The sequence below is a fragment of the Leptodactylus fuscus genome, chromosome 3 (assembly GCF_031893055.1).
Source record: "Leptodactylus fuscus isolate aLepFus1 chromosome 3, aLepFus1.hap2, whole genome shotgun sequence".
NCBI lineage: Eukaryota > Metazoa > Chordata > Amphibia > Anura > Leptodactylidae > Leptodactylus > Leptodactylus fuscus.
Window position 1 is genome coordinate 212,415,040 of NC_134267.1, and position 23,513 is coordinate 212,438,552.

The 23,513-nt window shown below is 44.5% G+C and overlaps 1 protein-coding gene across 1 annotated transcript; it reads right to left on the minus strand.

Annotated features, from left to right (window-relative positions):
- Positions 1–816: 816 nt before the first annotated feature.
- PDIA6 (protein disulfide isomerase family A member 6) lies at positions 817–18,737 on the minus strand. The gene is made up of 13 exons (XM_075269156.1): positions 18,595–18,737; positions 17,000–17,141; positions 16,629–16,686; positions 16,209–16,335; positions 14,491–14,606; positions 7,563–7,690; positions 6,761–6,875; positions 3,529–3,669; positions 3,109–3,193; positions 2,898–2,970; positions 1,855–2,013; positions 1,616–1,712; positions 817–1,374 (listed from the first exon to the last, which is right to left on the minus strand). The coding sequence occupies exons 1-13, from the start codon at positions 18,611–18,613 to the stop codon at positions 1,300–1,302; spliced, it is 1,335 nt and encodes a 444-aa protein (XP_075125257.1). The 5' UTR covers positions 18,614–18,737; the 3' UTR covers positions 817–1,299.
- Between the last annotated feature and the right edge of the window lie 4,776 nt (positions 18,738–23,513).

Sequence of the window (23,513 nt, forward strand, 5' to 3'; positions counted from 1 at the left end):
GACACCTAGACCATGTCCTGGTCATCTATTTTAGCCGCCAGAAGCAGCCCTGCTCCTATTCAAGTGCAGTTCTAGGAATCACCACTACAGTATATGGCGCTCCTTACACTGTAGTGGTGGCACCCGGAACTGCAGCCCTGCTCTCATTCAGTTAAATAGGAGTAGGGCTGCTTCTAGCTATATACCTGGTATATAGACACACCAATAGATAGTCGCTGAGAAAGGTGAAATACACCAAAGCGTTCAGATGCTGAACTGATCAATGACCTATACTATTATATTGGATCTAGGTGGTTTCATTAGTAGTACATGTAAGTAAAATGATCACATTTTAGCACGTACCAATATAGGAGAGCCATGTTATCTTTAGAAATGGCTGGACTGACTTGAAAAGTCAGACACCTTGTACAATAGGAGGATGCGCTGGATTACGGTTGTGTATATGACTTTAACAACTCATTGGGATGGCTTCTGGGTGTTGGACCCCTGAATGATCTTATTCTGATGAACTATCCTGTGGATACCAATTACCTTCAAATCCTGGACAACTCCTTTAAGGTAAGTTCACACGGGGTAGAGGTCGCCTCAGGTTCCGTTTAAAAAAAAAAAAAAAAAAACTGGGTCGCCGCGACTGAATGCCAGTGCAGTCCATCGGCATACAGTCGCGCACTCTGCTCCAGATTAGGCCCAATGAATGGGCCTAGGTCAGGAGTGTCTTCAGGTCGAACCGGCCTGAAGAATGAGCATCTCGTTTCTTTTTCCGGGAGGCGGAACAAACTGGCTCCCAAGAAAAAAAAAGAAATAATGTATGTCAAAAAATATTTTATTCAGAAATTGAGTCAAGCAGATCAATTTGCCAATGAAAATACCCAAAACAGAATACATAAATCAAAATAATATTTGCAGTGTTGGCCAAGAAAATGTTCTGGGGCATTTTTTGACTCCTTCAATTTGTAAACCTGCCCTCAACCCCAGACAAAAAAAAAAAAAAAAAAAAAAAAAAAAGGGGGGGCGGGGAACAACCCAAAAACATCAGTTTCCAGCAAAATCTAAAGAGCAAACAATAGAACTCATCACTGTTACAACAATTCATAGAATTTTTTTTCAGTGTTCTCCCGAGAGGAACTGTCCATTGGTATCATTGAAATCCTTCTCTTCAAGTTCACATGTATCTGGTAGGTTATACAGAAGTCACTGCTGCCAGCACCCAAGCTTTCTGGACAAGTGGACGTCCACCAGCTGAAAAGTTCCTCCAAGAAGAGGGATGTAACAATACAAGGAGGTCTGCGCTTCTTCTCTTCACAGTTCGTCTTTTTCGATGTCGTCTTCATCAAGATCTACATCGCTGAGATCAATGTCGTCCTCGACTGGCAGCTGCAGAGGAGATAAATTTGCATTAGAATTTATTAAGAAACTGGCAAGAAACCCAGCATGGGTCATGGTTTTTAACCGGACAGTTGGGTGTATAGTATAATAATGCAGTCTGTTCCTCTCTATGCCTCCTGGATAATAATACATCGTCCATTAGCCAGACAAGGCGATGTAAATCGGTTGCAGCTTTTGGAGGAATTCAGGAACCAGAAGTTTTACAACCTAAAATGACATGTATGCTTACCTCTCCATCCTTGCCATCCCAAGCCTCAACTTTGTAAATCTTGGGTATAGCGCCCCCACCAACTGGCGAGGTGGAACCGCGGCCAAATGACAGCTCTCTGGAATTATAGAAGAAACATAAGACTCATTATGGAGTCTCCAGGAACATGGAGGTCACACAACATCTGGCTTTAGCTCAATGACTGTAAAAGACATTAGGAAATCCATCACAGAGTCCATCGTGACAGCATTAACCCTTACCTCAGGAACTCATTGATGCCCTGCTCACTAAAAGAGCCCTTCAGTAGTGCAAACTTCATCTTCCGCGCATTGACAGCGGCCATCGCTGGGTAACCAAAGCCACCAATACCAAGAGCGGTCTCCAGATCCATCTGTGCACCGGCCTCTGTCCAGAGCCACCTGTAACAACATATATGGGATCAGTCACTGAAAACTGGGGCCCTCTCACTTGATTCACCGTCTTAAAGGCCACGTCCAATTTCACTATCCATTATTATTGCCCCAATAAAGCTAACACTCAGGATTTCATTTAAAATTCACAATCTTTTTGCTTCTACAGCTCCTGGGGCATCTCCAATGCTGTGAGAGAAATCTCCAGCGTTTCCTCTAACTTCGTCTGGAACGGCCTCTCGACGATCATCTTCTGGCACTGGGGTCAAACTTCTACACATGCGCAGTCGGCTCTGCCATCGGGCAGAGCTGACTGTGCATGCCCAGGGCCATTTTTTTGTAAGCTGGTGTAAGTGCCACAAGAAAATGGTTGTGGGCATGCGCAGTCGGCTTTGCCCGAGGTCCAACGGCAGAGCCGACTGTGCATGACTAGAAGTTTGAAGCCAGCGCTGGAAGCAGACGGAGGGAGAGGCCGTTCCAGGCGAAAATGGAGGGGGACGCTGGAGATTTGGAGATGCTGGGGACCGTCCCCAGTGCTGTGAGAACTCAATTTGCACACCAAAGAAAATCTGGATTTCTACCGAATGGCGGCACGGAGAAGACATCTAAAAGGTAGGAGAAGAATAGCCTTTCTTAAGGCTATTCCTACGTGTTAGGGAGAAAAACAAACAAACACCCAGCATTTTAAATGATAGAATCCCATTAAGCGAAATTAGAGGTCAGACATAAGGGAGTATAACTGCAGGATCAGGCTACACAGAGTTTGTTATCCGTTACCATGAAGATGCATAATCGGCATGCAGCTGAAAGATCTTTTTTTTTGTACATTTTCTTTCCAAAAACATTGACAAATTTGATCTTCAAAGAAAATATTGACAGACTGATGGACTTACCCCCACATCTTCTTCTTGTACTTGTCAGCCAATTTGAGCATGACCTCCAAATAGGCATTTCTTCCAGCCGCCCCTGCAATAAACCCGGGAGCAAGTTAGACATCGCGAGCGTAGTCCAAGGCAAGTCAAAGCAAGACAATAGGCTAGTGATTGTTTTATAGTAGTGGATTTTCCAAGAACGGGATATACAGCTGAGGGAATATATTAGTACCTGTGTCTAGGATATGAGGCAGGACAGCGACTATGCAGAGCTGATGTTCCTCGCAGGTCTTCTTTACGACGTCTTCATTCAGGATCTATCAGAATAAAAGCGTTAGTATTATAGTTAGGCTCAAGGGACAAAGTATGTCTGTATACAGTCAGTAAGTATATTAGGATACACCCATCTGATGTGAAGAAAGGCAACACCCAACTGTCTATAGTCACATTTCCAGGAGGAATAAAAGAGGGATGGCACCCTGGAGAGCTTCAGACAAAAGTGTATTATTTCAATAGATTAAGTTACAAGTGTCTGACAGTGGCTTACACGATGTCTTTGAGGGTTTGTCTGGCCCGAAGGCATATCAATGTCAGAAGAATACATCTTAAGATGACACTACAGGTACGGTTAACCGAAGAGAACTATACCAACCTCCAGGACCTCGGGGGGAGGTGCGTTCTCAGAGAACAAGTCAAGGGCACGAGCCACAATATCAGCCTTTGTCCGTCCACCTTCATAGTTAACAGGCTCCTCGCCCTTCTGGAAGATTTTAATGGTGGGAAATCCTCGGATCTGGAAATAGAGGAATTCTAGTTATAGAAGGAGGTTTTGCTTTTTCAGTGACTTTTCATAGATAAGGTCTGTCACACCTGTAGATTTCGGCAGGATTGGTTAACCATCTAATGTGTATGAGGGTTTCCTGACTGCAGTGTTCTCCATAGTCAGAACACAGCCAAGCATGCATGTGTATGTGGTAGGTCAGGAGGGATAGCAGCAGCAGCAAAGACCCCGAGACAAGCAACTGATTTTGCCAGGTAATACTGTTTTGTGACTAGTGGCAATTACGGAGAATTGCTGTATTACATGGCGGCCACGTAAATGAATAACTGTCCATAAAATAGAAGACAAGTATAGTAAACTAGGGTTGGGGGCAATTAGTCATAAAAATACCCCAATCCAATAGTCACTCCAGATAACTACCTGCAGTTTCATATGGGCCAAACACATCAAAACCAGAACTGCTATAACCCAGAGCATTACATGTAGACGCTCATGGGAGGTGAACAAAGCGTTACTCACCTCCTCTGGGCTCTGACACTGGTCATGGCCTTCTTCCAGACTCTTTAATAGCGGCAGGGACCACCGAGATCTGGGATTAGACCTCAGTGGTCATGTGGCTTTGTGATGCAAAGAGTCAAGCATTTGGATATTGGTTACGCCTGCATCTTTGCCTCACCATGGAACATACAAGATGTCATTCATCAGACCAGAAGACGACCAGGAGCAGTGGTGGAGCTCAGGGGAGGCGAGTAATGCTGTTTATGTTTGTTCCCATCCCCTGGGCCTCCGCTAATTAGACACCCCACAGTATAACAAGAGCTCCAGCTCGTAGTAGTTTGGTCTGAATTAAACCAACCACACAAAAATCTAGTGAGGCTCGCCATACACACTCATACCTGAAAAGGGGCATGGCCTAAATAAATTGCTATAAATCGTGATTAAAGCAAAATGCCCAATTAATCATGATTTTTGATTTAGGTCTTGTTAACTTTGAGTGCACAAATTCAGAATTAAAGTGTTACTCAAAAGCAGAACGGTTCCTTTAAAAGGGTTTTTTTCTGGGCCTAGACGGGTTTTTGAGTATGGATGACTTGTCCTTATGATATTGGCAGCTTGGCTTCCACTTACTAGAATAGGATCAATGCTGCGGCACTTCAGTCACCACACAATGATCAGACCCTTCCTGTTTAGAGATGAGCGAACACTGTTCAGATCAGCCGATCCGAACAGCACGCTCCCATAGAAATGAATGGAAGCACCTGTGATGCTGACTTTGCCGGCAGCACAGGTGCCCGTGCTGTTCGGATCGGCTGATCTGAACAGTGTTCGCTCATCTCTATTCCTGTTCTGTACAATGTATAGGTAGGGTACAACCAAGTGACAACTAATCGGTATGGTGTGGAGTGTTGGACATCCATTAATTGGATATTACCGACTTAAACCTGAAACTAGGCCATCAAAATGAATAAAAAAAAAAATATATAATATATATATATATATATATATATATATATATATATATATATATATATATATATATATATATACACACACACACATACACACTCACCGGCCACTTTATTAGGTACACCATGCTAGTAACGGGTTGGACCCCCTTTTGCCTTCAGAACTGCCTCAATTCTTCGTGGCATAGATTCAACAAGGTGCTGGAAGCATTCCTCAGAGATTTTGGTCCATATTGACATGATGGCATCACACAGTTGCCGCAGATTTGTCGGCTGCACATCCATGATGCGAATCTCCCGTTCCACCACATCCCAAAGATGCTCTATTGGATTGAGATCTGGTGACTGTGGAGGCCATTGGAGTACAGTGAACTCATTGTCATGTTCAAGAAACCAGTCTGAGATGATTCCAGCTTTATGACATGGCGCATTATCCTGCTGAAAGTAGCCATCAGATGTTGGGTACATTGTGGTCATAAAGGGATGGACATGGTCAGCAACAATACTCAGGTAGGCTTTGGCGTTGCAACGATGCTCAATTGGTACCAAGGGGCCCAAAGAGTGCCAAGAAAATATTCCCCACACCATGACACCACCACCACCAGCCTGAACCGTTGATACAAGGCAGGATGGATCCATGCTTTCATGTTGTTGACGCCAAATTCTGACCCTACCATCCGAATGTCGCAGCAGAAATCGAGACTCATCAGACCAGGCAACGTTTTTCCAATCTTCAATTGTCCAATTTCGATGAGCTTGTGCAAATTGTAGCCTCAGTTTCCTGTTCTTAGCTGAAAGGAGTGGCACCCGGTGTGGTCTTCTGCTGCTGTAGCCCATCTGCCTCAAAGTTCGACGTACTGTGCGTTCAGAGATGCTCTTCTGGCTACCTTGGTTGTAACGGGTGGCTATTTGAGTCACTGTTGCCTTTCTATCAGCTCGAACCAGTCTGGCCATTCTCCTCTGACCTCTGGCATCAACAACGCATTTCCGCCCACAGAACTGACGCTCACTGGATGTTTTTTCTTTTTCGGACCATTCTCTGTAAACCCTAGAGATGGTTGTGCATGAAAATCCCAGTAGATCAGCAGTTTCTGAAATACTCAGACCAGCCCTTCTGGCACCAACAACCATGCCACGTTCAAAGGCACTCAAATCACCTTTCTTCCCCATACTGATGCTCGGTTTGAACTGCAGGAGATTGTCTTGACCATGTCTACATGCCTAAATGCACTGAGTTGCCGCCATGTGATTGGCTGATTAGAAATTAAGTGTTAACGAGCAGTTGGACAGGTGTACCTAATAAAGTGGCCGGTGAATATATATATATATATATATATATATATATATATATATATATCTATATATATATCTATCTATATCAGAAAACCCCTTGAAGTCTGAGCAATACAAGAACTCATCCTAGTAGTGAAATACATGCCAAATACAGGATAAGACTACATGCAAGACTACTCAGACACCACAGCGGGTTAATAAAACCAAACCTGACACTCCATGAAATGACCATAGTGCAATAATGGTGATCAGTGACCTGTAGACAACAGCATGGTGCCTGCATACAGTGACATCACACCAACCTCCAATCCCCTTATCATTGTCTTTATGGCTCCACTACTCACCCCATAGCGGTTGGACACTACTTGGTGCATGGTGGCATCAACTGCGCCAAGTTTAACTTTGCCTTTGGTTTGTTCAGCAACTTCTGCAGCTGCAGCGGCCCACTCTGGTTCCAAGCTGGCGACATAAAACACTATTAATAAATCTCAGTAATGCATTTACCAATTACTTCTAAAATAACTAATAAAGCCTTCTAAATTAACCTCTTAATGACTGCCTATAGAAAGTAAGGCAGACCCTTATAATCTGTTCTCAATATGTAATTATTGGTGAGGTAACAACCTGGCCCCTACCGAAGAGTAAGGTTAAGGTGCAGGGACATTACGTGCAGAACCCCAAACAACTATGTCCATACACGTCTGTATGTGGTGCTGGAGCCCAGTCTCTTGAACCAGACACCGTCACTGTTGCTAGTGGCAGCAGACATGGGGCTGGATCCCCACCACTCATACACTGTTGGTCTATCACCGAAATTCCCCTATAGCCTGCTTGTGAATGGAGCACCGGTGTGCTTATGTAACTGGTGCCCAATACACTTCTATGTGGTTGTGGTCGCTGCTGGAGATTACAATCCAAGCTGCACCATAGAAGTGAATGGACAAATTAGTGCTCTGGCTCTCCATTCACAAGGAGGCTTTAGGGGGACTTTGTCATTCTGATCACTGGAGGACTTGACGTTCGGGCCCCAGAGATCAGACACTTATTCCCTGTCCTGTGGATAGGAGATGAGTGTCCTGCACAAGCCCTTTAAGTATTAGTGTGTTGTAGATGAACAATGTGCCAGTACCCCCGGCATACACTTACTTCTTACAGTGTCCGCACCATGGGGCGTAGAACTCAACAAGCCAGACGTCATCGCTGTCCAATACTTGCTTGTCGAAGTTGTCATCGGTCAGTTCAATGACTTCTGTCTTGCCTCCAGTGCTCTTTTGCTGGAGAAGATAGAGAAAAAAAAAAAATTGATTAATAATTATAGGATTTAAAAATTTTAACAACTCAGCAAAATTCCTGACATGGCTGCAGGTTGTGGTCTAGACACAAGACAGATGAAATCATGACAACTAGATTATAGCTAAAAGGGCCCTGGCAATCTGATTGGTGTAATCTTCAGAGAACCTGGCATAAAAGTGTTAATTCCTCAACAGCACCCCCACAGGTACAAAGAGGTACTGCAGAGTTTCCACTAGGATGTCCAAGTACTGAATGCAGGCGTTTGGTCCTCCAGACCAAGAAATTCTGTTGGACTCTGAATCCTCATGTCTGCCAGAGACTTCAGAGTCCAAGTACAATAGTCCTCTATTCTGTATTAATGTCCCCAATGAGCTAGTGGTGGACAGGTTACTGCGGATTTTACCAGCCACTTTGACCATGAATCTAGGCCTGTTGGTTGCGTTGTTTCTGGATTTGTCCATCCGCAGGATATCTGAAATCTTACTAAAAACCGACCATAAAGCTCCAAATCATAAAACACCTAGAACACCATGAATATGGTCCTGTTACCTTATTGACTTACAGTCATACATACTACTTAAGGGGCTGTGGAAGACTTTGAAAACATGGCTGCTTTCTTCTTGTCAGGAAGTGGCATGTCCATTGGTCATAAGTCTATGCTGCAGTTTAGTCCCATTCATAGGTAATGGAATGACGCCATGGCCTTGCCAAGAAAGCAGCCATGTTTATGGAGTATTACACAACCCCTTTTAAACTCCGTGCAAAAAGGGCCTTTTGTATTTTCTTCAATTTAGACAGAAGACGACTTGTGAGACAGCTCATGGGGCTCATTTGACCTAATAGGGAGAACAAATGGAGAACTCTGCAGAGTCCTCCTCCATCCCTACTTTAACTAGATGCCCTCCACTCCATTACTACCAAAGCAAAGTCATCATCTTAGAAGGAAACTCATCGGACTCCTTTGGCCCTAACCACAGGCAACACAAAAAAACCTGGCATAGAGCTAGACACTAGGAGCGGCACCCACTGGGTAGTGCCCCTCCAGCTTTTGCCCACCAAAATACATTAAACAGGTCTCCATTAGAGGCCCGTCTGCCAGGCGCCTGGGTATTGTTGTGTGCGGCCTAACAAGTTGTGTTAGAAAATAAGCCTGAGAAAGAAGTGAAGTCACAAGATTGACCAAACCGGATAGTAAGACATCACTGAAGAAAATTTGCCAATCCTGGATATTATCCATACTTGTATCTGTCAAGTGTCTTGTCCTTTACTGTTGTAGGTGGTCAAGTCAGAAAAACCCAATGGGCTTGGGCAGAAGGGCAAGAACTCAGTAGGTGGTTTTCTAATCTGGCCAACAATGAGGGATGAGGAAGTGGTCTATGGGATGGCTCAACCGCGCCATGTACAGGACGTTTGACCATTTTGCAGCCTAAGTGCATTCTTTGCAACAGCTACTCAAATAGTGTTGAAATGTGGCATCAAAGCCATGTCTACATGTTCAAGAGTCAATGGACAGGTCAGATGTAAGAACATTGGTGTACTGAACTCAATTCTGCAGAAGACAACTGCAAATGGCAAGACTCCATGCACACATCCGAGTGCCATACGAGGGGGTGTCTTATGGTCTGGTCTGTTCTGATGAACATAGAGCAAGTCCTATTCTGCTCGGTGTCATCTGAACACAGCAGATCGGAAGCCCCATAGAAGTGCATCATATAATACACTGTTCACTCCACTGCATAAACGGCCCCACCTGGGATGCATACTTGGTCGAGTGCATGGAGGTCTAAAGCTCAAGAGTAACTCGTATGCCAAGATGTTCAATCCCAACTGTGAGCAACTCAGACCATGTGATGGTGAGAACCTATTCATTCATTCATTGCCAGGAGTTGGACACTATTCCTAAGAGAGGTTTGTCCAATCAAGAAACAACCAACCTCCTTAAAACAAGGAGATCAGTGAAGGAGCCCAGGTCAGACTTTATGTAGTTCTCTTGGATGGTCTTCTCACCTGACAATGTCCGCTTTGTACAGTCCCTACCGATTATTACGGAACGCTTGTAACATGCTGACCAAGTGGCCCCTAAGTGGAACCATCAGCGATTAGCGCGAAGAAATTTTACTATAAGTGTTCATTTTCCCTGCAGCACCACCACAGGTGAAGTTAAACATTACACCATGTCCATTCAACTCTATGGTTTGTCATTTGCAATGCAAAACAGGATGGGTCCTCCAGAAGAAAAGAATTTGTAGAAGTTCTCAACTCTGGTCAAGGCATATGGATCCTGAGGGATATTCTCCCTCTTCACTCCCTTAAAGAGGGTATGAAAATGGATTTTTTTGGGGGACAACCTCTTTATGGTCAAAGAGGTCTTCACTGGATGTAAGCTATTGGGGGGGGGGGGGCGGCTATAGAATGACCTTTTTGTAATCTATCTTCATCTCCAACTCATCCTGAAAGATCTACAGTGGACAGCTCTGTAAGAATAAGTAGGAGGTCCTAGTGGGGTCCAGGCTCAGAAAATAGGACTAGGAGGGGGGAAGCCAGTCAAACATATGGACACATGGCTTGTTTATTTAGGCCTTTGCCCATAACGTCACGTTGTGAATGGTAACATTCTTCTTGGTGGCCATCTTCCTTGGATCAGTGAAGATCGTTCTTCATGGCTACAAACACTTCATCCACGTGGCTCATATATGAATCTATGGGCGCTAACACAATGATTTCTGCCCTATAGCGCCACGACTACTTGCGTTAGCCTTTCATGGACTAGTAATGCTTTATTCATTACGCCAAGCTGGTGGATTTGTATTCTTTTGGTTTTGTGAACCCTGTTGGATGATGACGTGTGTGCAGAATGTGTTGAACCATGAATACATGTTGTGGCTGTTAGCTACAGTAAAGTTTCCCTCCGGCCGTAGCACCACCATTAGTAAATAACGCGTAGAGTTCACGCATACTGAATACCACAACTCGCTGTTTGAGAGTAGAACGGTAGTGTGATTTATAATTTAACATGACAAGGTAGTAGAAATACAGAATTCATGCGGTAGTCACATGGGCTACTAAGAGTCTACGTAATCTTCAGATAAGATGGAGGTTCGCGGTAAATTGGTTCTCGCCTTTGAAGCGCTGTCTGACCAGCCACTTCACCTCAAGTAATTCAAAGAACATAAAACTATAGCAGATAGATAAAGGGTTCTGATCCCAATCGGTTAATAGGAAAATATTAGGTTTTCGGGCACACACTGCCAATTATTCATCTCCACTTCCTTCGAAGGGACATCTCTGGCGGCCAGGCTGACGCCCCCGTCCGCGCTGCTGTTTGCCGCCTTGTTGAGAACGCTGCCCTTTCTGTTTACGTGGCCGTTTCTGCTTTCGTCGTTGACCTTTTTGACCACAGCCCTGGTAGGGTTCTTCTTCCTCTTGTTGCAGATACTGCTGCCGTTGTAGTTGCTGCCGTTGTAGTTGCTGCTGCTGCATTTGCTGATACTGCTGCATTTGTTGATACTGCTGCAGTTGCTGTAAATATTCGTTCTGCACGATAACCCCGCCATAGAAAAGTGGACATATCAGAAAGCAGCCTGCAATCCGTCTACACATAGGCCTTCACAAATAAGACTAGTCATATTGGGACCTTCTCATTAAAAATGACCCCTCAAGCGCCTCCTTCAGTATCGGTGCACTAGTTAGCTGAATCCTTCTCCCTAGCAGTTTAGTAATCGGTCCTTTATCATTGTTCTGCCCTTGCTCTCAGCCCTCCATGCACTGCCTTCTCAGTGAGCCGGTGATAAAGTTGTGTTTCTATATAGCAGCCGATCTGAAGAGACCAAGCTGCAGCAGGAAGGGACAGGGCAGTGTCTTGAACCAATCAGGAGGCAGGGGGTGTGGCTCAGACTTCCTCTAGGCACTGTAGCTAAGCTGAAGAGACCGAGCTGCAGCAGGAAGGGACAGGGCAGTGTCCTGAACCAATCAGGAGGCAGGGGGTGTGGCTCAGACTTCCTCTAGGCACTGTAGCTAAGCTGAAGAGACCGAGCTGCAGCAGGAAGGGACAGGGCAGTGTCCTGAACCAATCAGGAGGCAGGGGGTGTGGCTCAGACTTCCTCTAGGCACTGTAGCTAAGCTGAAGAGACCGAGCTGCAGCAGGAAGGGACAGGGCAGTGTCCTGAACCAATCAGGAGGCAGGGGGTGTGGCTCAGACTCCCTCTAGGCACTGTAGCTAAACTGTAGTCACAGAGCAGACCTCGGTCAAGCTAAAAAGCAGGCACTGAGAAATCCCCAAGGAAAATAAATAGCAAGTGGTTAGCCCTTCAAAATACTGACTTGTATGGCACCTTTAGGCTTACACCTGGTCAGTCACTTTAATAGTTCTAGTGGTTTATACTTAATGGACCTCAGGTCTTAAGTGCCTCCTAAACTGATAATAGTGCCAAGCAGCAGGTTTTAATAAGAGCAGAAGCCTCTGACCACAAAGCAAAGATAATTAATATGCAAATCAGTCTGCAAGTGCAATGAGAGCGGAGAAAGACTCCTTTTAACATAAGTGCAAATCCTCAGGACATCTGTGATTATAGGGTGGAGACAAGCCAAGGTAAGTTTACTAGAGAAAGACCATCTTTAGATTGTGTGTGCAGTCGGAGAAACTCAGCCCTTGTGAAGACCACATTTCTTGGATTTGGTTGAACCAAATCCAATGCATCACAGCGACTTCCAGCCCGACCGCAGGACTCTCCCAGCATAACAAGATTCGCAGCAATGGGGCATGTTGAGCTGCAGTTCACATGGGAAATTCAGTTGTTACATGGACTGTGTTTTACATAACACCAGCCATAGAAACTTTGTGAACTCTTCCTCATTTATAGGTGGGAGTTATATAGGAAGAGGCAACATCGGAGAACTCCCACAGTGCTGCACATCCAACACTCCTTTGGTTCCATCAGGTTATATAAAGATTCCTTCTACACCTGTTCTCTCAATCGTTCTCAGACTTTAGGTGCGACCACTTTCTGGATGCAAGTCAACTAAGGGCCCATTCACATGGAGTAAATGCACGTGTATTTTGCCAAATACGTGCGCGTTTACTCCGTGTGAATGGGCCCTTAGGGCTGCAGATGACCTCTCCCCATGGCTGCTTAAAATGGGAAAAAAGGCACGCCAAGCTCCATCCAAGTACCATATTCACATTGGAAATATAGACTAATCATTGAAACTATAAGTCACTAATTCTTCTAGAAAAATCTCATGGCAATGAGAGCGGCAGAAGCATTAGACACCTTCAAAGAGACTCTGGCACCATGTATATACTGAACACCCATATACTTACTGATCCATTCCTCAGCAGTATATGGTGGACAGATTATACAAAACAGACTAACCAAAAAAAAAAAAAAAAACGAACAAAACACTGCCAAGACTGAATGTATTCTGGTGTACATCACTCCCTAGAAGTCCATGCAGCCCTACGGACAAGTTTAAAGGTTTCCCAGCCTTATGACAATGACGACCTGTCCTTACAGCAGCCCGGCCGCTATGCAGTGTACAGAGCAGTCCAGGTTTGTGCACTGTATATTTTCGGTGCCATCCGAGAACAGATGAAGGATAGTAGCGCCACATTTCAGACCCGCACTAATCTATGACTCAGGGATGAGAGTTGGAGTAGCGGCCAGTTTTAGGTGGTGTCAGAAAAAACCCTTTAATGGCTTCAAAATAAAAATATTTCTTGTAGTGTACAATTAATATTTTTCATGAATTAGATAGACAGATGTGCAACAAAATACATCTAATAGGAATTCAACCACTAGTTTTTATCTGAGTTAGTGGAGCTTTGCTGCTATTATCCGACCATGGCTGTCGTCCATTTAGGAAGAAGTCGAAATGTCGCTGGTCCAATAGCCCTGCTGATACTGATGAGCCAGGTTAAAGGGCAGGTTGTCAATCTCATAAGGCTGAAAAATCCCAGCGGTAAGACTTGAAAGCTGTATGGACACAGCCTTAATACATGTGTAGGTATGTTTTACATTTATAAACCGGTTTCCAATTCTAATGTGTTGCCTTTAGGGAATCCTGTTTATGTAACGCTAAAAAAGCAGCAATGTGTGTGAAACAAGTGCACTGTGGACCTGGACAATATCCAAGTGCCATAGGTCCCCTTCATGGACTCAATTTTCTGCAGTGAGCCCAGGGTGCAAAAATGGAGAGAAACAGAGCCATCCCCTTTCACTGATATGCATGTGATCATAAAAAAAAAAAACCAAGACACCGGGAAGCATATTTTGGACAGCATCTGCAACCGTTTGAGGCAGAACCCTCCACAAAATCAGCTCCAAGTTACAACAAGTGAACCCAACCTACAGGGGTAGCCCAAAGGAATAACTAAGAAAGAGGCAAAATGGGTAAAAATAAATAAATATTGATCTCCGGCCACTGCTGTTTAAACTCTGCTCTGGTCTCCAACTCCAGGTCCCATCTTGACCCAAGAAGTGGCAGGAAATCCATACTCAACTAGTCATTGGCCAAAGCAATTACCTTTCCACCAGCGATAGTAGGTGGGAGGAAAGGCCAGCGTGGCAAGACAGGATCAAGTAGTAATTTTTTAACCCATTTACTCATACAAAGCTACACTACCCCTTTATGTGAGGCTACCAGATGACCCATTGCAGCATTTCAGTGTCCAACTTATAACACAGCTCTTGTGCACATCCATTTATCAGATAAACAGGATGTCAGCCTGCACTTCAAGAAACTGCATAAAGAGCAAAATTCAGGTGGGTGCTTGGATACCTACCTGTCTTCCAGAATCATAGCCGCCACTTCCTCCAGCACCACCACCAAGCCGACCCTTTACTAGAGACCTGAGGGCTTGCAATGCACCATCAACAATGGCTTCACTCGTTCTTCCACCTGTAAAAGAACATGGGTAGATGCCGTCAGAGAAACTGAGGAATCAGAGGATCCTTAAAGGGGTTCGTCAAAAATTATGACAAACTGGACCAGAAGCAGGAAATGGCTTAGAGTAACAAACCAGGCACTACTTATCTGTAGAATCCCTGTAGTAAAGGCACGTCAACAATCAATGGCCTCAATGATATAACAATGAGGCCTTGGACTTCCTGCAGCAGTCACATGGTGCAGACATGAAGTCACTGCTTGGATTCAGAAGGCCAGTACCACTTGGCAAGTTGTTCCTAGCCATTCCATGCTTGTATCCAAATTTTTCCATATTCTTGGACAACCCCTTGAGGCTGGGTCACCATGTGGCATAAACGCCGCAGCAAAAATTGTGATATTTTACAATGAAAGCATGCTGGATGGAATTCTAGTGAAGCCTGCACGTACTTGCAGTAAAAACCATGCTGAGGACACACTTAGATTTCCAAAAGTGCGTTGCTTCCACAGGTTTTTCCTGCAGCGCTTTCTTTTGCTGCAGGATGCCACATAGGACCTAAGCCTTATACAAGAATCTGTCATTAGAATCCAACAAATCAACCCAAGCCTGAAGATAGTTAGGTTAGAACGACCTGAATCAAACAGTGTTCTCCCTTTCTGAATCACTGCCGTTATTAAGGCTAGAGTCACATCTGTGTTGGGATCTCCATTGTTAGAGTCCGCCGGGGGAGCTGAGTGATGGAGTGCCGGACCGCTGTCTTAGCGCTTACACACAGACATTGACTGTAAGGGCGTCCACCGTTTGAAGACTGAAACAAGTTAACAGAAAAGTTCTCAGCACCGATTTTTGTCAGTTTCTGTCAAGAGTCTCCAATGGTGCAGATGTGAACTTAGCCTGGGACAGAGTTTTGTCAATATGCAAATGAGCTCTTTGGAGCAATAAGGGCTGACCACTTACCTCTTTAGAGGTGAATGACAAAAACTATGACATCTTGGCAAAGACGACATGACTCACAAAGGGAAACCAAGTGTTAGGGTCACCCAGACTGGATAGGGGCACCAGAAATTAGTGCTGTGGGTGGGGCCTGAAGAAGTTCTGCTCCTAGTCAAATAATAGGCAGAGATCCGCAATACCACTATGGAGTGGACAGGGCTACAACTCTGTACCCATTACTTCAGTAGGAGCAGAGACGCTTCCAGTGCCCAGCACGACTACATCTATTGACCAGACTGAACCATTGCCTTCTTTTGAGTTTCTGGGAAGACCTGGTTCACTAGGAGAGAGTCTACCTAAAGGGGTCCTGTCACCCAGTCTGAAAAACCCAATGACACATAATTTTGGTGGAGTTTTGTTTATCTGAACCTATTCAGCCATTCTAAAGCTATAAGCCTTTTTAGAGTTTATGTAACATAGGGTTCCTTTACTCGAGCGGTGGGCTATTCTTAAGGAAGGATCCGTTAGTTTGCCTGACATTATTCTCTTATGTGATATGCATGTATTTACTAAGATAATAATAGAACAGCTTTTCTTTTAATGCTAAAGTTACTCTGTAATGCTTCCTGAAAATGCACAATTAATTAGAAAAGCGAATCTACCATAGGCTGCCAGGCACTTACCCTGATAGTCCTCTGGCTTTCTCTTGTTTGCACCAAATATCTTGATGGTTGGGTATCCTCGGATCTCATACTGACCGCCTAAGGTCTTGTGCTGATCACAATCCACTGCTCCCAGTTTCACGACTCCCTGAAATCAACAACAAACGTGAGCTCCGGCGCCGTCACATATACAGAGTAACCCCACACGACTCTATATAAGTGTCTAAGAATGGCGGTTTCCAGAGTTACAATACAGCAATAAAACTCAATATCCCCCGTAACATTCTTATATCTGGTCACCTCGGACGGTTTATTAAAGATTTTTGGATTTCTGAAACTCAACCTTGAACAATGACTAGCTAGTGAAGCCGAATCAGAAGAGTCAGTACTATGCATGGTTTCCCCTATGATGGCAAAAGACAAATCCAAACAAATATTTACCTTCAAAGCAGTTGCCGCTTTCTTCCAGTCAGGGGACAATCGTTGACAATGGCCACACCTATCAAAAGAAACCAGTCAGTCACAATGTGCCACGTATTCATGACCAGACACCAGCACTACTGCATCAATAATATCTCCATTGACTATAGGGTGAGAGGAAATCTATGAGAGATTTGCATCTGTGGGGCATTTTCACTGATCCCTTATAGACTTTAGTCTATTGAGAGACCCATAAAAAAGTGCAATAAGAGAACACGTCCTATTTGATGGTCTGTTAAAAACAGGTCAATAAAAGGATCATGTGATTAGTCCCATGTCATAGAACTACAACTCATCTTATACATAAGATCACAGCGATACATCTTACTCACCAGGGGGCGTAGAACTCCACCAGCCATATACTATCACTGTTGACAACTTCTCTTTGGAAATTTTCGGGGGTTAACGTTACAACATCATCATTTGAAGAATACATACATTGTGCTGCCACAAACAGCGAGCAAATCGCTGCACCTGGAAGGAGATCAGTCCATGTTAATACCATGCAACAAGGCGGGCAGGACAAAATCATGAAACACAAGATCTATCAAGTACATAGAGGTCTATGATTGTGACAAGGACGTTGCATCATTTGGAAATGTCACATCTGGTGCACTGTAAAGTAAACACAGGCGGGGGCAGGACTCCAGGACTGACAGGTCATAGTCAACTTATCAAATTTTTTTTTTGCAAGAAGTATAAAAGTGTTACATATGAAAATAGCACATAATAAGTAATAAAGTTCACATACACAACTTCTTGGATCCTGGAGTAGGCCTGTATAAGCCATAACGAAACCCACCTGTCTTCCCCTAATATACACTGCACAATGATGGCAAAGAGCTACCAAATAAGGGTCAACCCACACGGTCATAACCCATACCTTTGACAGATGCCATTATATAGGCATACAAGATTATATATCACCCACAGAGTATACATTTTGTTTTACGGGATGCCCCTAAATGAAACAGTACAGTACACAAGCCAGCCTGATGAACGTAAGGACATTATTTTGGACTCCAACAGATACGTTTGGGTTCATAGATACATCTGATGGGCGTTCACATGTGCACTTGTTTCCTGCTACCAGTGTCAGAAAGAAAACCACCATTATAGGACAAACCCCATTACAGTGATTGGGAACACTCGGGAGCCTGTTTAATTCATTCGTCTGTTCCTACACACCTGATGAATGAATCAAACACTGCAGATGGGTACACACCCATGCAATAAATGGACACTGCAATGTGAATGCAGCCCAAGACTTGAATATACATTACAGCAAAGTCAGTCACCCCATCAATTCTGGCTGAACCGCCTTATTATCTAATGTATATGAAGAACCCCCCAAGAACCCCCTAGGTGCCTTAAGTTTGGTGTTGTGGTCAGTGGGTGACTACTTTGGTCCTCCATGCTCCAGGGGAGGTTGAATAACAATATATTAGATGGGAGTGCCCATGGATAGATGGCACCGGTCAGTGGATTAGCAGATTTTCATTCCCGTACCAGACAGGTCAGTCCTACACTAAACCCGCCATATTCTGGGGTCCACATTACACCCCACAGTTCTAATGACCAGGGTCACATGTACATGTTAGGGTCACATACAGAGGGATATCACAGTAGACCCCAGCCCAAGGCACCAGTGATATGCACTTTGATAGTGATAATCTGCAAGGCTGCTACAGTCACCGTGGCTACAATGGGATCTCCACAGAGCGCTAGAATAACCCTAAGGAGATGTTCCCACCAGAGAAAGCCATCATGTGACTAGTGAAGGAACCTGGGGAGAAGATGCACTGGAAGATGTCACTATAGAGATCCTCAGCAGGGCGCACACTGCTCTATACAAGGAGACGACAAGACATGACCAATAGCTAAGCTAGACCAGACACATAGAGCGCCGATAAGCCCGGCTCCTTACCCAGCAGAATCCTGGCCATGCTGTCCCGGCTCCCGGTGCGCCCTCCGCGGCTCAGTGTGTGGACTGTCTGCCTGACTTCGCCTCAGCAGTACGGAGCTTGACTTTCACCTTCCGCCGTGTCCGCTGCCTATTGGTCACTGCCAGGATTCCATCATTAATATAGCCAATCAGCAGCAGCCGGGTAGCGCAGCCGCCGCAGCCTCTCCCACAGCCTTCCCCTGTCAGGGCGAGCTGGGGGAATCTGATTGGTTGGCGCCGATATGGGCGGAGTTTCTAGTGATCCAGAACCAAACGTGACGTCATCAGCGTGGAGAAGGCTGAGAACTTGTGGAAGTTTCCTGCCTTCTCCTTTGTGTCTTGTTATCCTGCCCTTTCCCTGATCCTCAGCTCCTCCAAGACCTGTTATTAGTCCTTAGCCTTCTTATCTATGACTTAGGTTATTGGCAGGGGCAGAAACATGGAATAAATAAATATGTGAGGGCAATGGCCTCCTGATACTGTATGTATGGGGCTCACAGGATGTGCCAAGGAAAATAATGTTGGTTCCTAGAATATGTCAGCATGGTTTATGGCTACACAGCATTATTCCAATGTATATGGTGACTATACAGTGGTCACTATATATTGGTATATGGTGATGACTATACAGTGGTATAGTCAGTATAAGTGGTCACTATACAGTGGTATATGGTGGTCACTATATTGGTATATGGTGATGACTATACAGTGGTATATGGTGGTCACTATAAGTGGTCACTATACAGTGGTATATGGTGGTGACTATTGGTATATAGGGATGACTATAAGTGGTCACTATACAGTGGTATATGGTGGTCACTGTAGTGGTCACTATACAGCGGTATATGGTGGTCACTATAAGTGGTCACTATACAGTGGTATATGGTGGTCACTGTAAATCCTCATGACCTACACTTCTGACCCTGAAAAAGCCATGTTAAAAGAACCTTAGGTTAGGCTGTGTTCACACCTGCATTTTTTTAAATTAATGTTTATAGAAAAGTGAAAATCCCGATCCTTCATATGATAGACAGTAATGGTGTCCTATTGTCTATAATAGGATTCTCCTGGTTTCCATCATTTACCCAGAAAATATTCTGCTGAATTTTAGCCTTGGATTTTTGAAAAAAACTGCTCTGGAGACATAAATGTGCACGTAGGATGTTCCCGTAATATCCATTACACAGCAGTTTGTAAAGTGAACCTCTCATGTCCTCTAACATTGACAGTGTTATATACAGTGTTTTTTCTTCGGTTATGCTAATAAAGCCCGGGTGGTGAGGAATGCCCCCTTGACAATATACTTTCATAGCCTTGTGCTGAGAATGAGCTGTAAGGCCGGCCCCTCCGACAGTGCAGTGTTATTGGTACTGAAACTTACAGCACCAATAATGCCCCCTGCACACTGTATTATTGCTCAATAGTGGCCCCTGCACACAGTATTATGTCCCATAGTGGCCCCTACACATAGTATTATGTCCCAAGGTGGCCCCTGCACACAGTATTATGCTCCATAGTGGCCCCTGCACACAGTATTATCCCCCATAGTGGCCCCTGCACACAGTATTATTGCTCCATAGTGGCCCCTGCACACAGTATTATGCCCCATAGTGGCCCCTGCACACAGTATGATGCCCCATAATGGCCCCTGCACACAGTATTATGCCTCATTGTGGCCCCTGCACACAGTATTATGCCTCATTGTGGCACCTGCACACAGTATTATGCCCCATAGTGGCCCCTGCGCACAGTATTATGCTGCATAGTGCCCTCTGTACACAGTATTATCCCCCATAGTGGCCCCTGCACACAGTATTATGCCTCATTGTGGACCACCCATGAAATATTATTATACTCTTTTCAGATCCCAGAGTATAATAATCTGAGACCCAGAGGAGGATACAAACATAAAAAACAATGTTACTTACCTCTCATAGGTTCCGGCGCATTCCCTGCTGATGTCGGCGATATTCAATGATGGACCAGACATCACGTGCGCCGGGGCCTGTGTTATGACGCATAAAGACGCAAGCCGGGCCCACGTAACGTCTGGGACTTCGCACAAGTAGGCCTGAAGCCTGCCGGAGCCAGGAGAAGTAAGTAACTGTGTTTTTTTTATGTTCTCTCACCTCCCCTGGGCTTCTGATCATTATGCACTGTCTACCAATAAGTATTTTGACACCCATACAAATGAAGATATCTGCGGTCGTGATGTACGTCACGCTTTTCGCCATTAAATAGGAAACAGCATTGGCATTAGTCGCATCATTTGAATGGGTTATTAAAGGTGATCGCAGGTGTCCGCAACTCATTCAACTGCATTTTTAGTCAATGGGAATAGACACCAGAGGGAGGGTCGCCATATGTGTCCATTACTCTACTATCGTTATTGTCTGTTGCTGTCATAGCAGCAACAGTCTGTAATGAGGGTAGTGTGAACATAACCTTAACCCGTCACCAGACATCGTATCATCAGACATTCAATGCTTACATTCTTTCATGCAAATGTCTGATAAATAATGGACAGACAAAAATTCTGACGAGTTATGTTGAATCCTACAGTATAGGCACACTCATCTATAATGTAGATAAGACCTCCCTGAAGAGTAGGCTACGTTCCCAGTTTACTATGTGTTTGGTACTTCATCAGTGGCAGCAAGGGTCACATGTCTGCAGAATGAACATGTACATACCAGCTACTGTGCAGACAGTAACGCCTGTATATATGAGTACAGTATGGTATACATTACATATACAGTATACAGGTCACGTCGGCCCTCGTGGTTAGTTTCACATCTGTAATTTTATACCACAAAGGATGTGAAGATATCGACAATCGAGTCTCTGCTATTACACATGTCATCATCTTCTCACAGCACCTGCCTACATTTCCGGCACATGTCAGGACGCCACATGAGGATTATTAATAACATCTCTAAATTTATAGGTATTCAGATCAGATGTAGTAGAGTTAACCCAAACATCTGCTGCAGCGAGATATCTTATCACAGAAGACAACTAAAACCAATGAAAGGTCTTTGGAAAAACTTTTTTCATTGGTTTTTGTTGCCTTCTGTGATAAGATATCTCGCTGCAGCAGATTAACCAATTGCAGAAGTTTGGGTTAACTCTGCTACATCTATATGACCTCATCTATAAAACATGAGTGCCAATGTCAGATTATTATGCTCTTGTCGGTGACCACAAGTGTTATCTATCCATGTGGTGATCTCCCAACCACAGAATACTCTGGGCTGACGGAAGTGGTGACCAAATCAAATCTGATCAAAGATTTTTATATAGAGCCACAGTGCTGTACGTAAATAAAATAGTCACCATTTACATCAGTCCCTGGCCAGCAATGGGGCTCACGATAATATATAATTTCTCTAATTGTGATAACTACACAAGGGACAGCTTTATATGAAGCCAATTAAAGTGGTTGTCTAAGACTTCCTATAGATAGTCTATCCTTATGATAGGTTATCAATAAGAGCTTGTAGGGGGCTAAGCACACAGTATTTCCACTGCGCTATGTAGGGACTTAGAAGCAGACAGCTCCATACTCTGTGTTGTGCGCCTTTCACCTTAAGGAGTGATACCAACTTTTGAAGTTATTCCCTATCCATTGAGGCATTAAACTATGTAAGTGAGGCACTAAGGAGCATTATACTATGTAAGTGAGGCACTAAGGAGCATTATACTATGTAAGTGAGGCACTAAGGAGCATTATACTATGTAAGCGAGGCACTAAGGAGCATTATATAATGTAAATAAGGCACTAAGGAGCATTATACTATGTAAATAAGGCACTAAGGAGCATTATACTATGTAAGCGAGTCACTAAAGAGCATTATACTATGTAAGCGAGGCACTAAGGAGCATTATACTATGTAAGAGAGGCACCGACAATCATTATACTATGTAAGAGAGGCACTAAGGAGCATTATACTATGTGAGTGAGGCACTAAGGAGCATTATACTATGTAAGTAAGGCACTAAGGAGCATTATACTATGTAAATGAGGCACTTAGGCCGGGTTCACACGGAGTTACGTGCCGCGAGATTTGGCACGTAGACGCCGCGTGACCCTTTGCGTGCCGTACACGCTCCCATTCATTTCAATGGGAGCGGGGAGCGTATGCGCCGCGCTAGTTTGCGGCCGTGCATTTATTCACGGCCGCAAACTAGCGCGGCGCATACGCTCCCCGCTCCCATTGAAATGAATGGGAGCGTGTACGGCACGCAAAGGGTCACGCGGCGTCTACGTGCCAAATCTCGCGGCACGTAACTCCGTGTGAACCCGGCCTAAGGAGCATTATACTATGTACGTGAGGCACTAAGGAGCATTATACTATGTAAGTGAGGCACTAAGGAGCATTATACTATGTAAGTGAGGTACTAAGGAGCATTATACTATGTAAGTGAGGTACTAAGGAGCATTATACTATGTAAGTGAGGTACTAAGGAGCATTATACTATGTAAGTGAGGCACTAAGGAGCATTAAACTATGTAAGTGAGGCACTAAGGAGCATTATACTATGTAAGTGAGGCACTAAGGAGCATTATACTATGTAAGTGAGGCACTAAGGAGCATTATACTATGTAAGTGAGGCACTAAGGAGCATTATACTATGTAAGTGAGGCACTAAGGAGCATTATACTATGTGGGGGCCCCTAACATGGCATTATACTGTATGGGGGCACTAATGTGGCATTGTAGTGTGTTGGGCACAGTTCTTCACTGACGCTATAGAAGAGTACACCTCAACTTCAATGAGCATATGCCATACCTCCAGCACTTGCGCAGTGAAGTTGGGGTTCACGTCCTCGGCTCCTGGGACCTGTTCTTGCACACAGGATACAGTATGTGCATCTTCTATTCCACTCCCAATGTCAC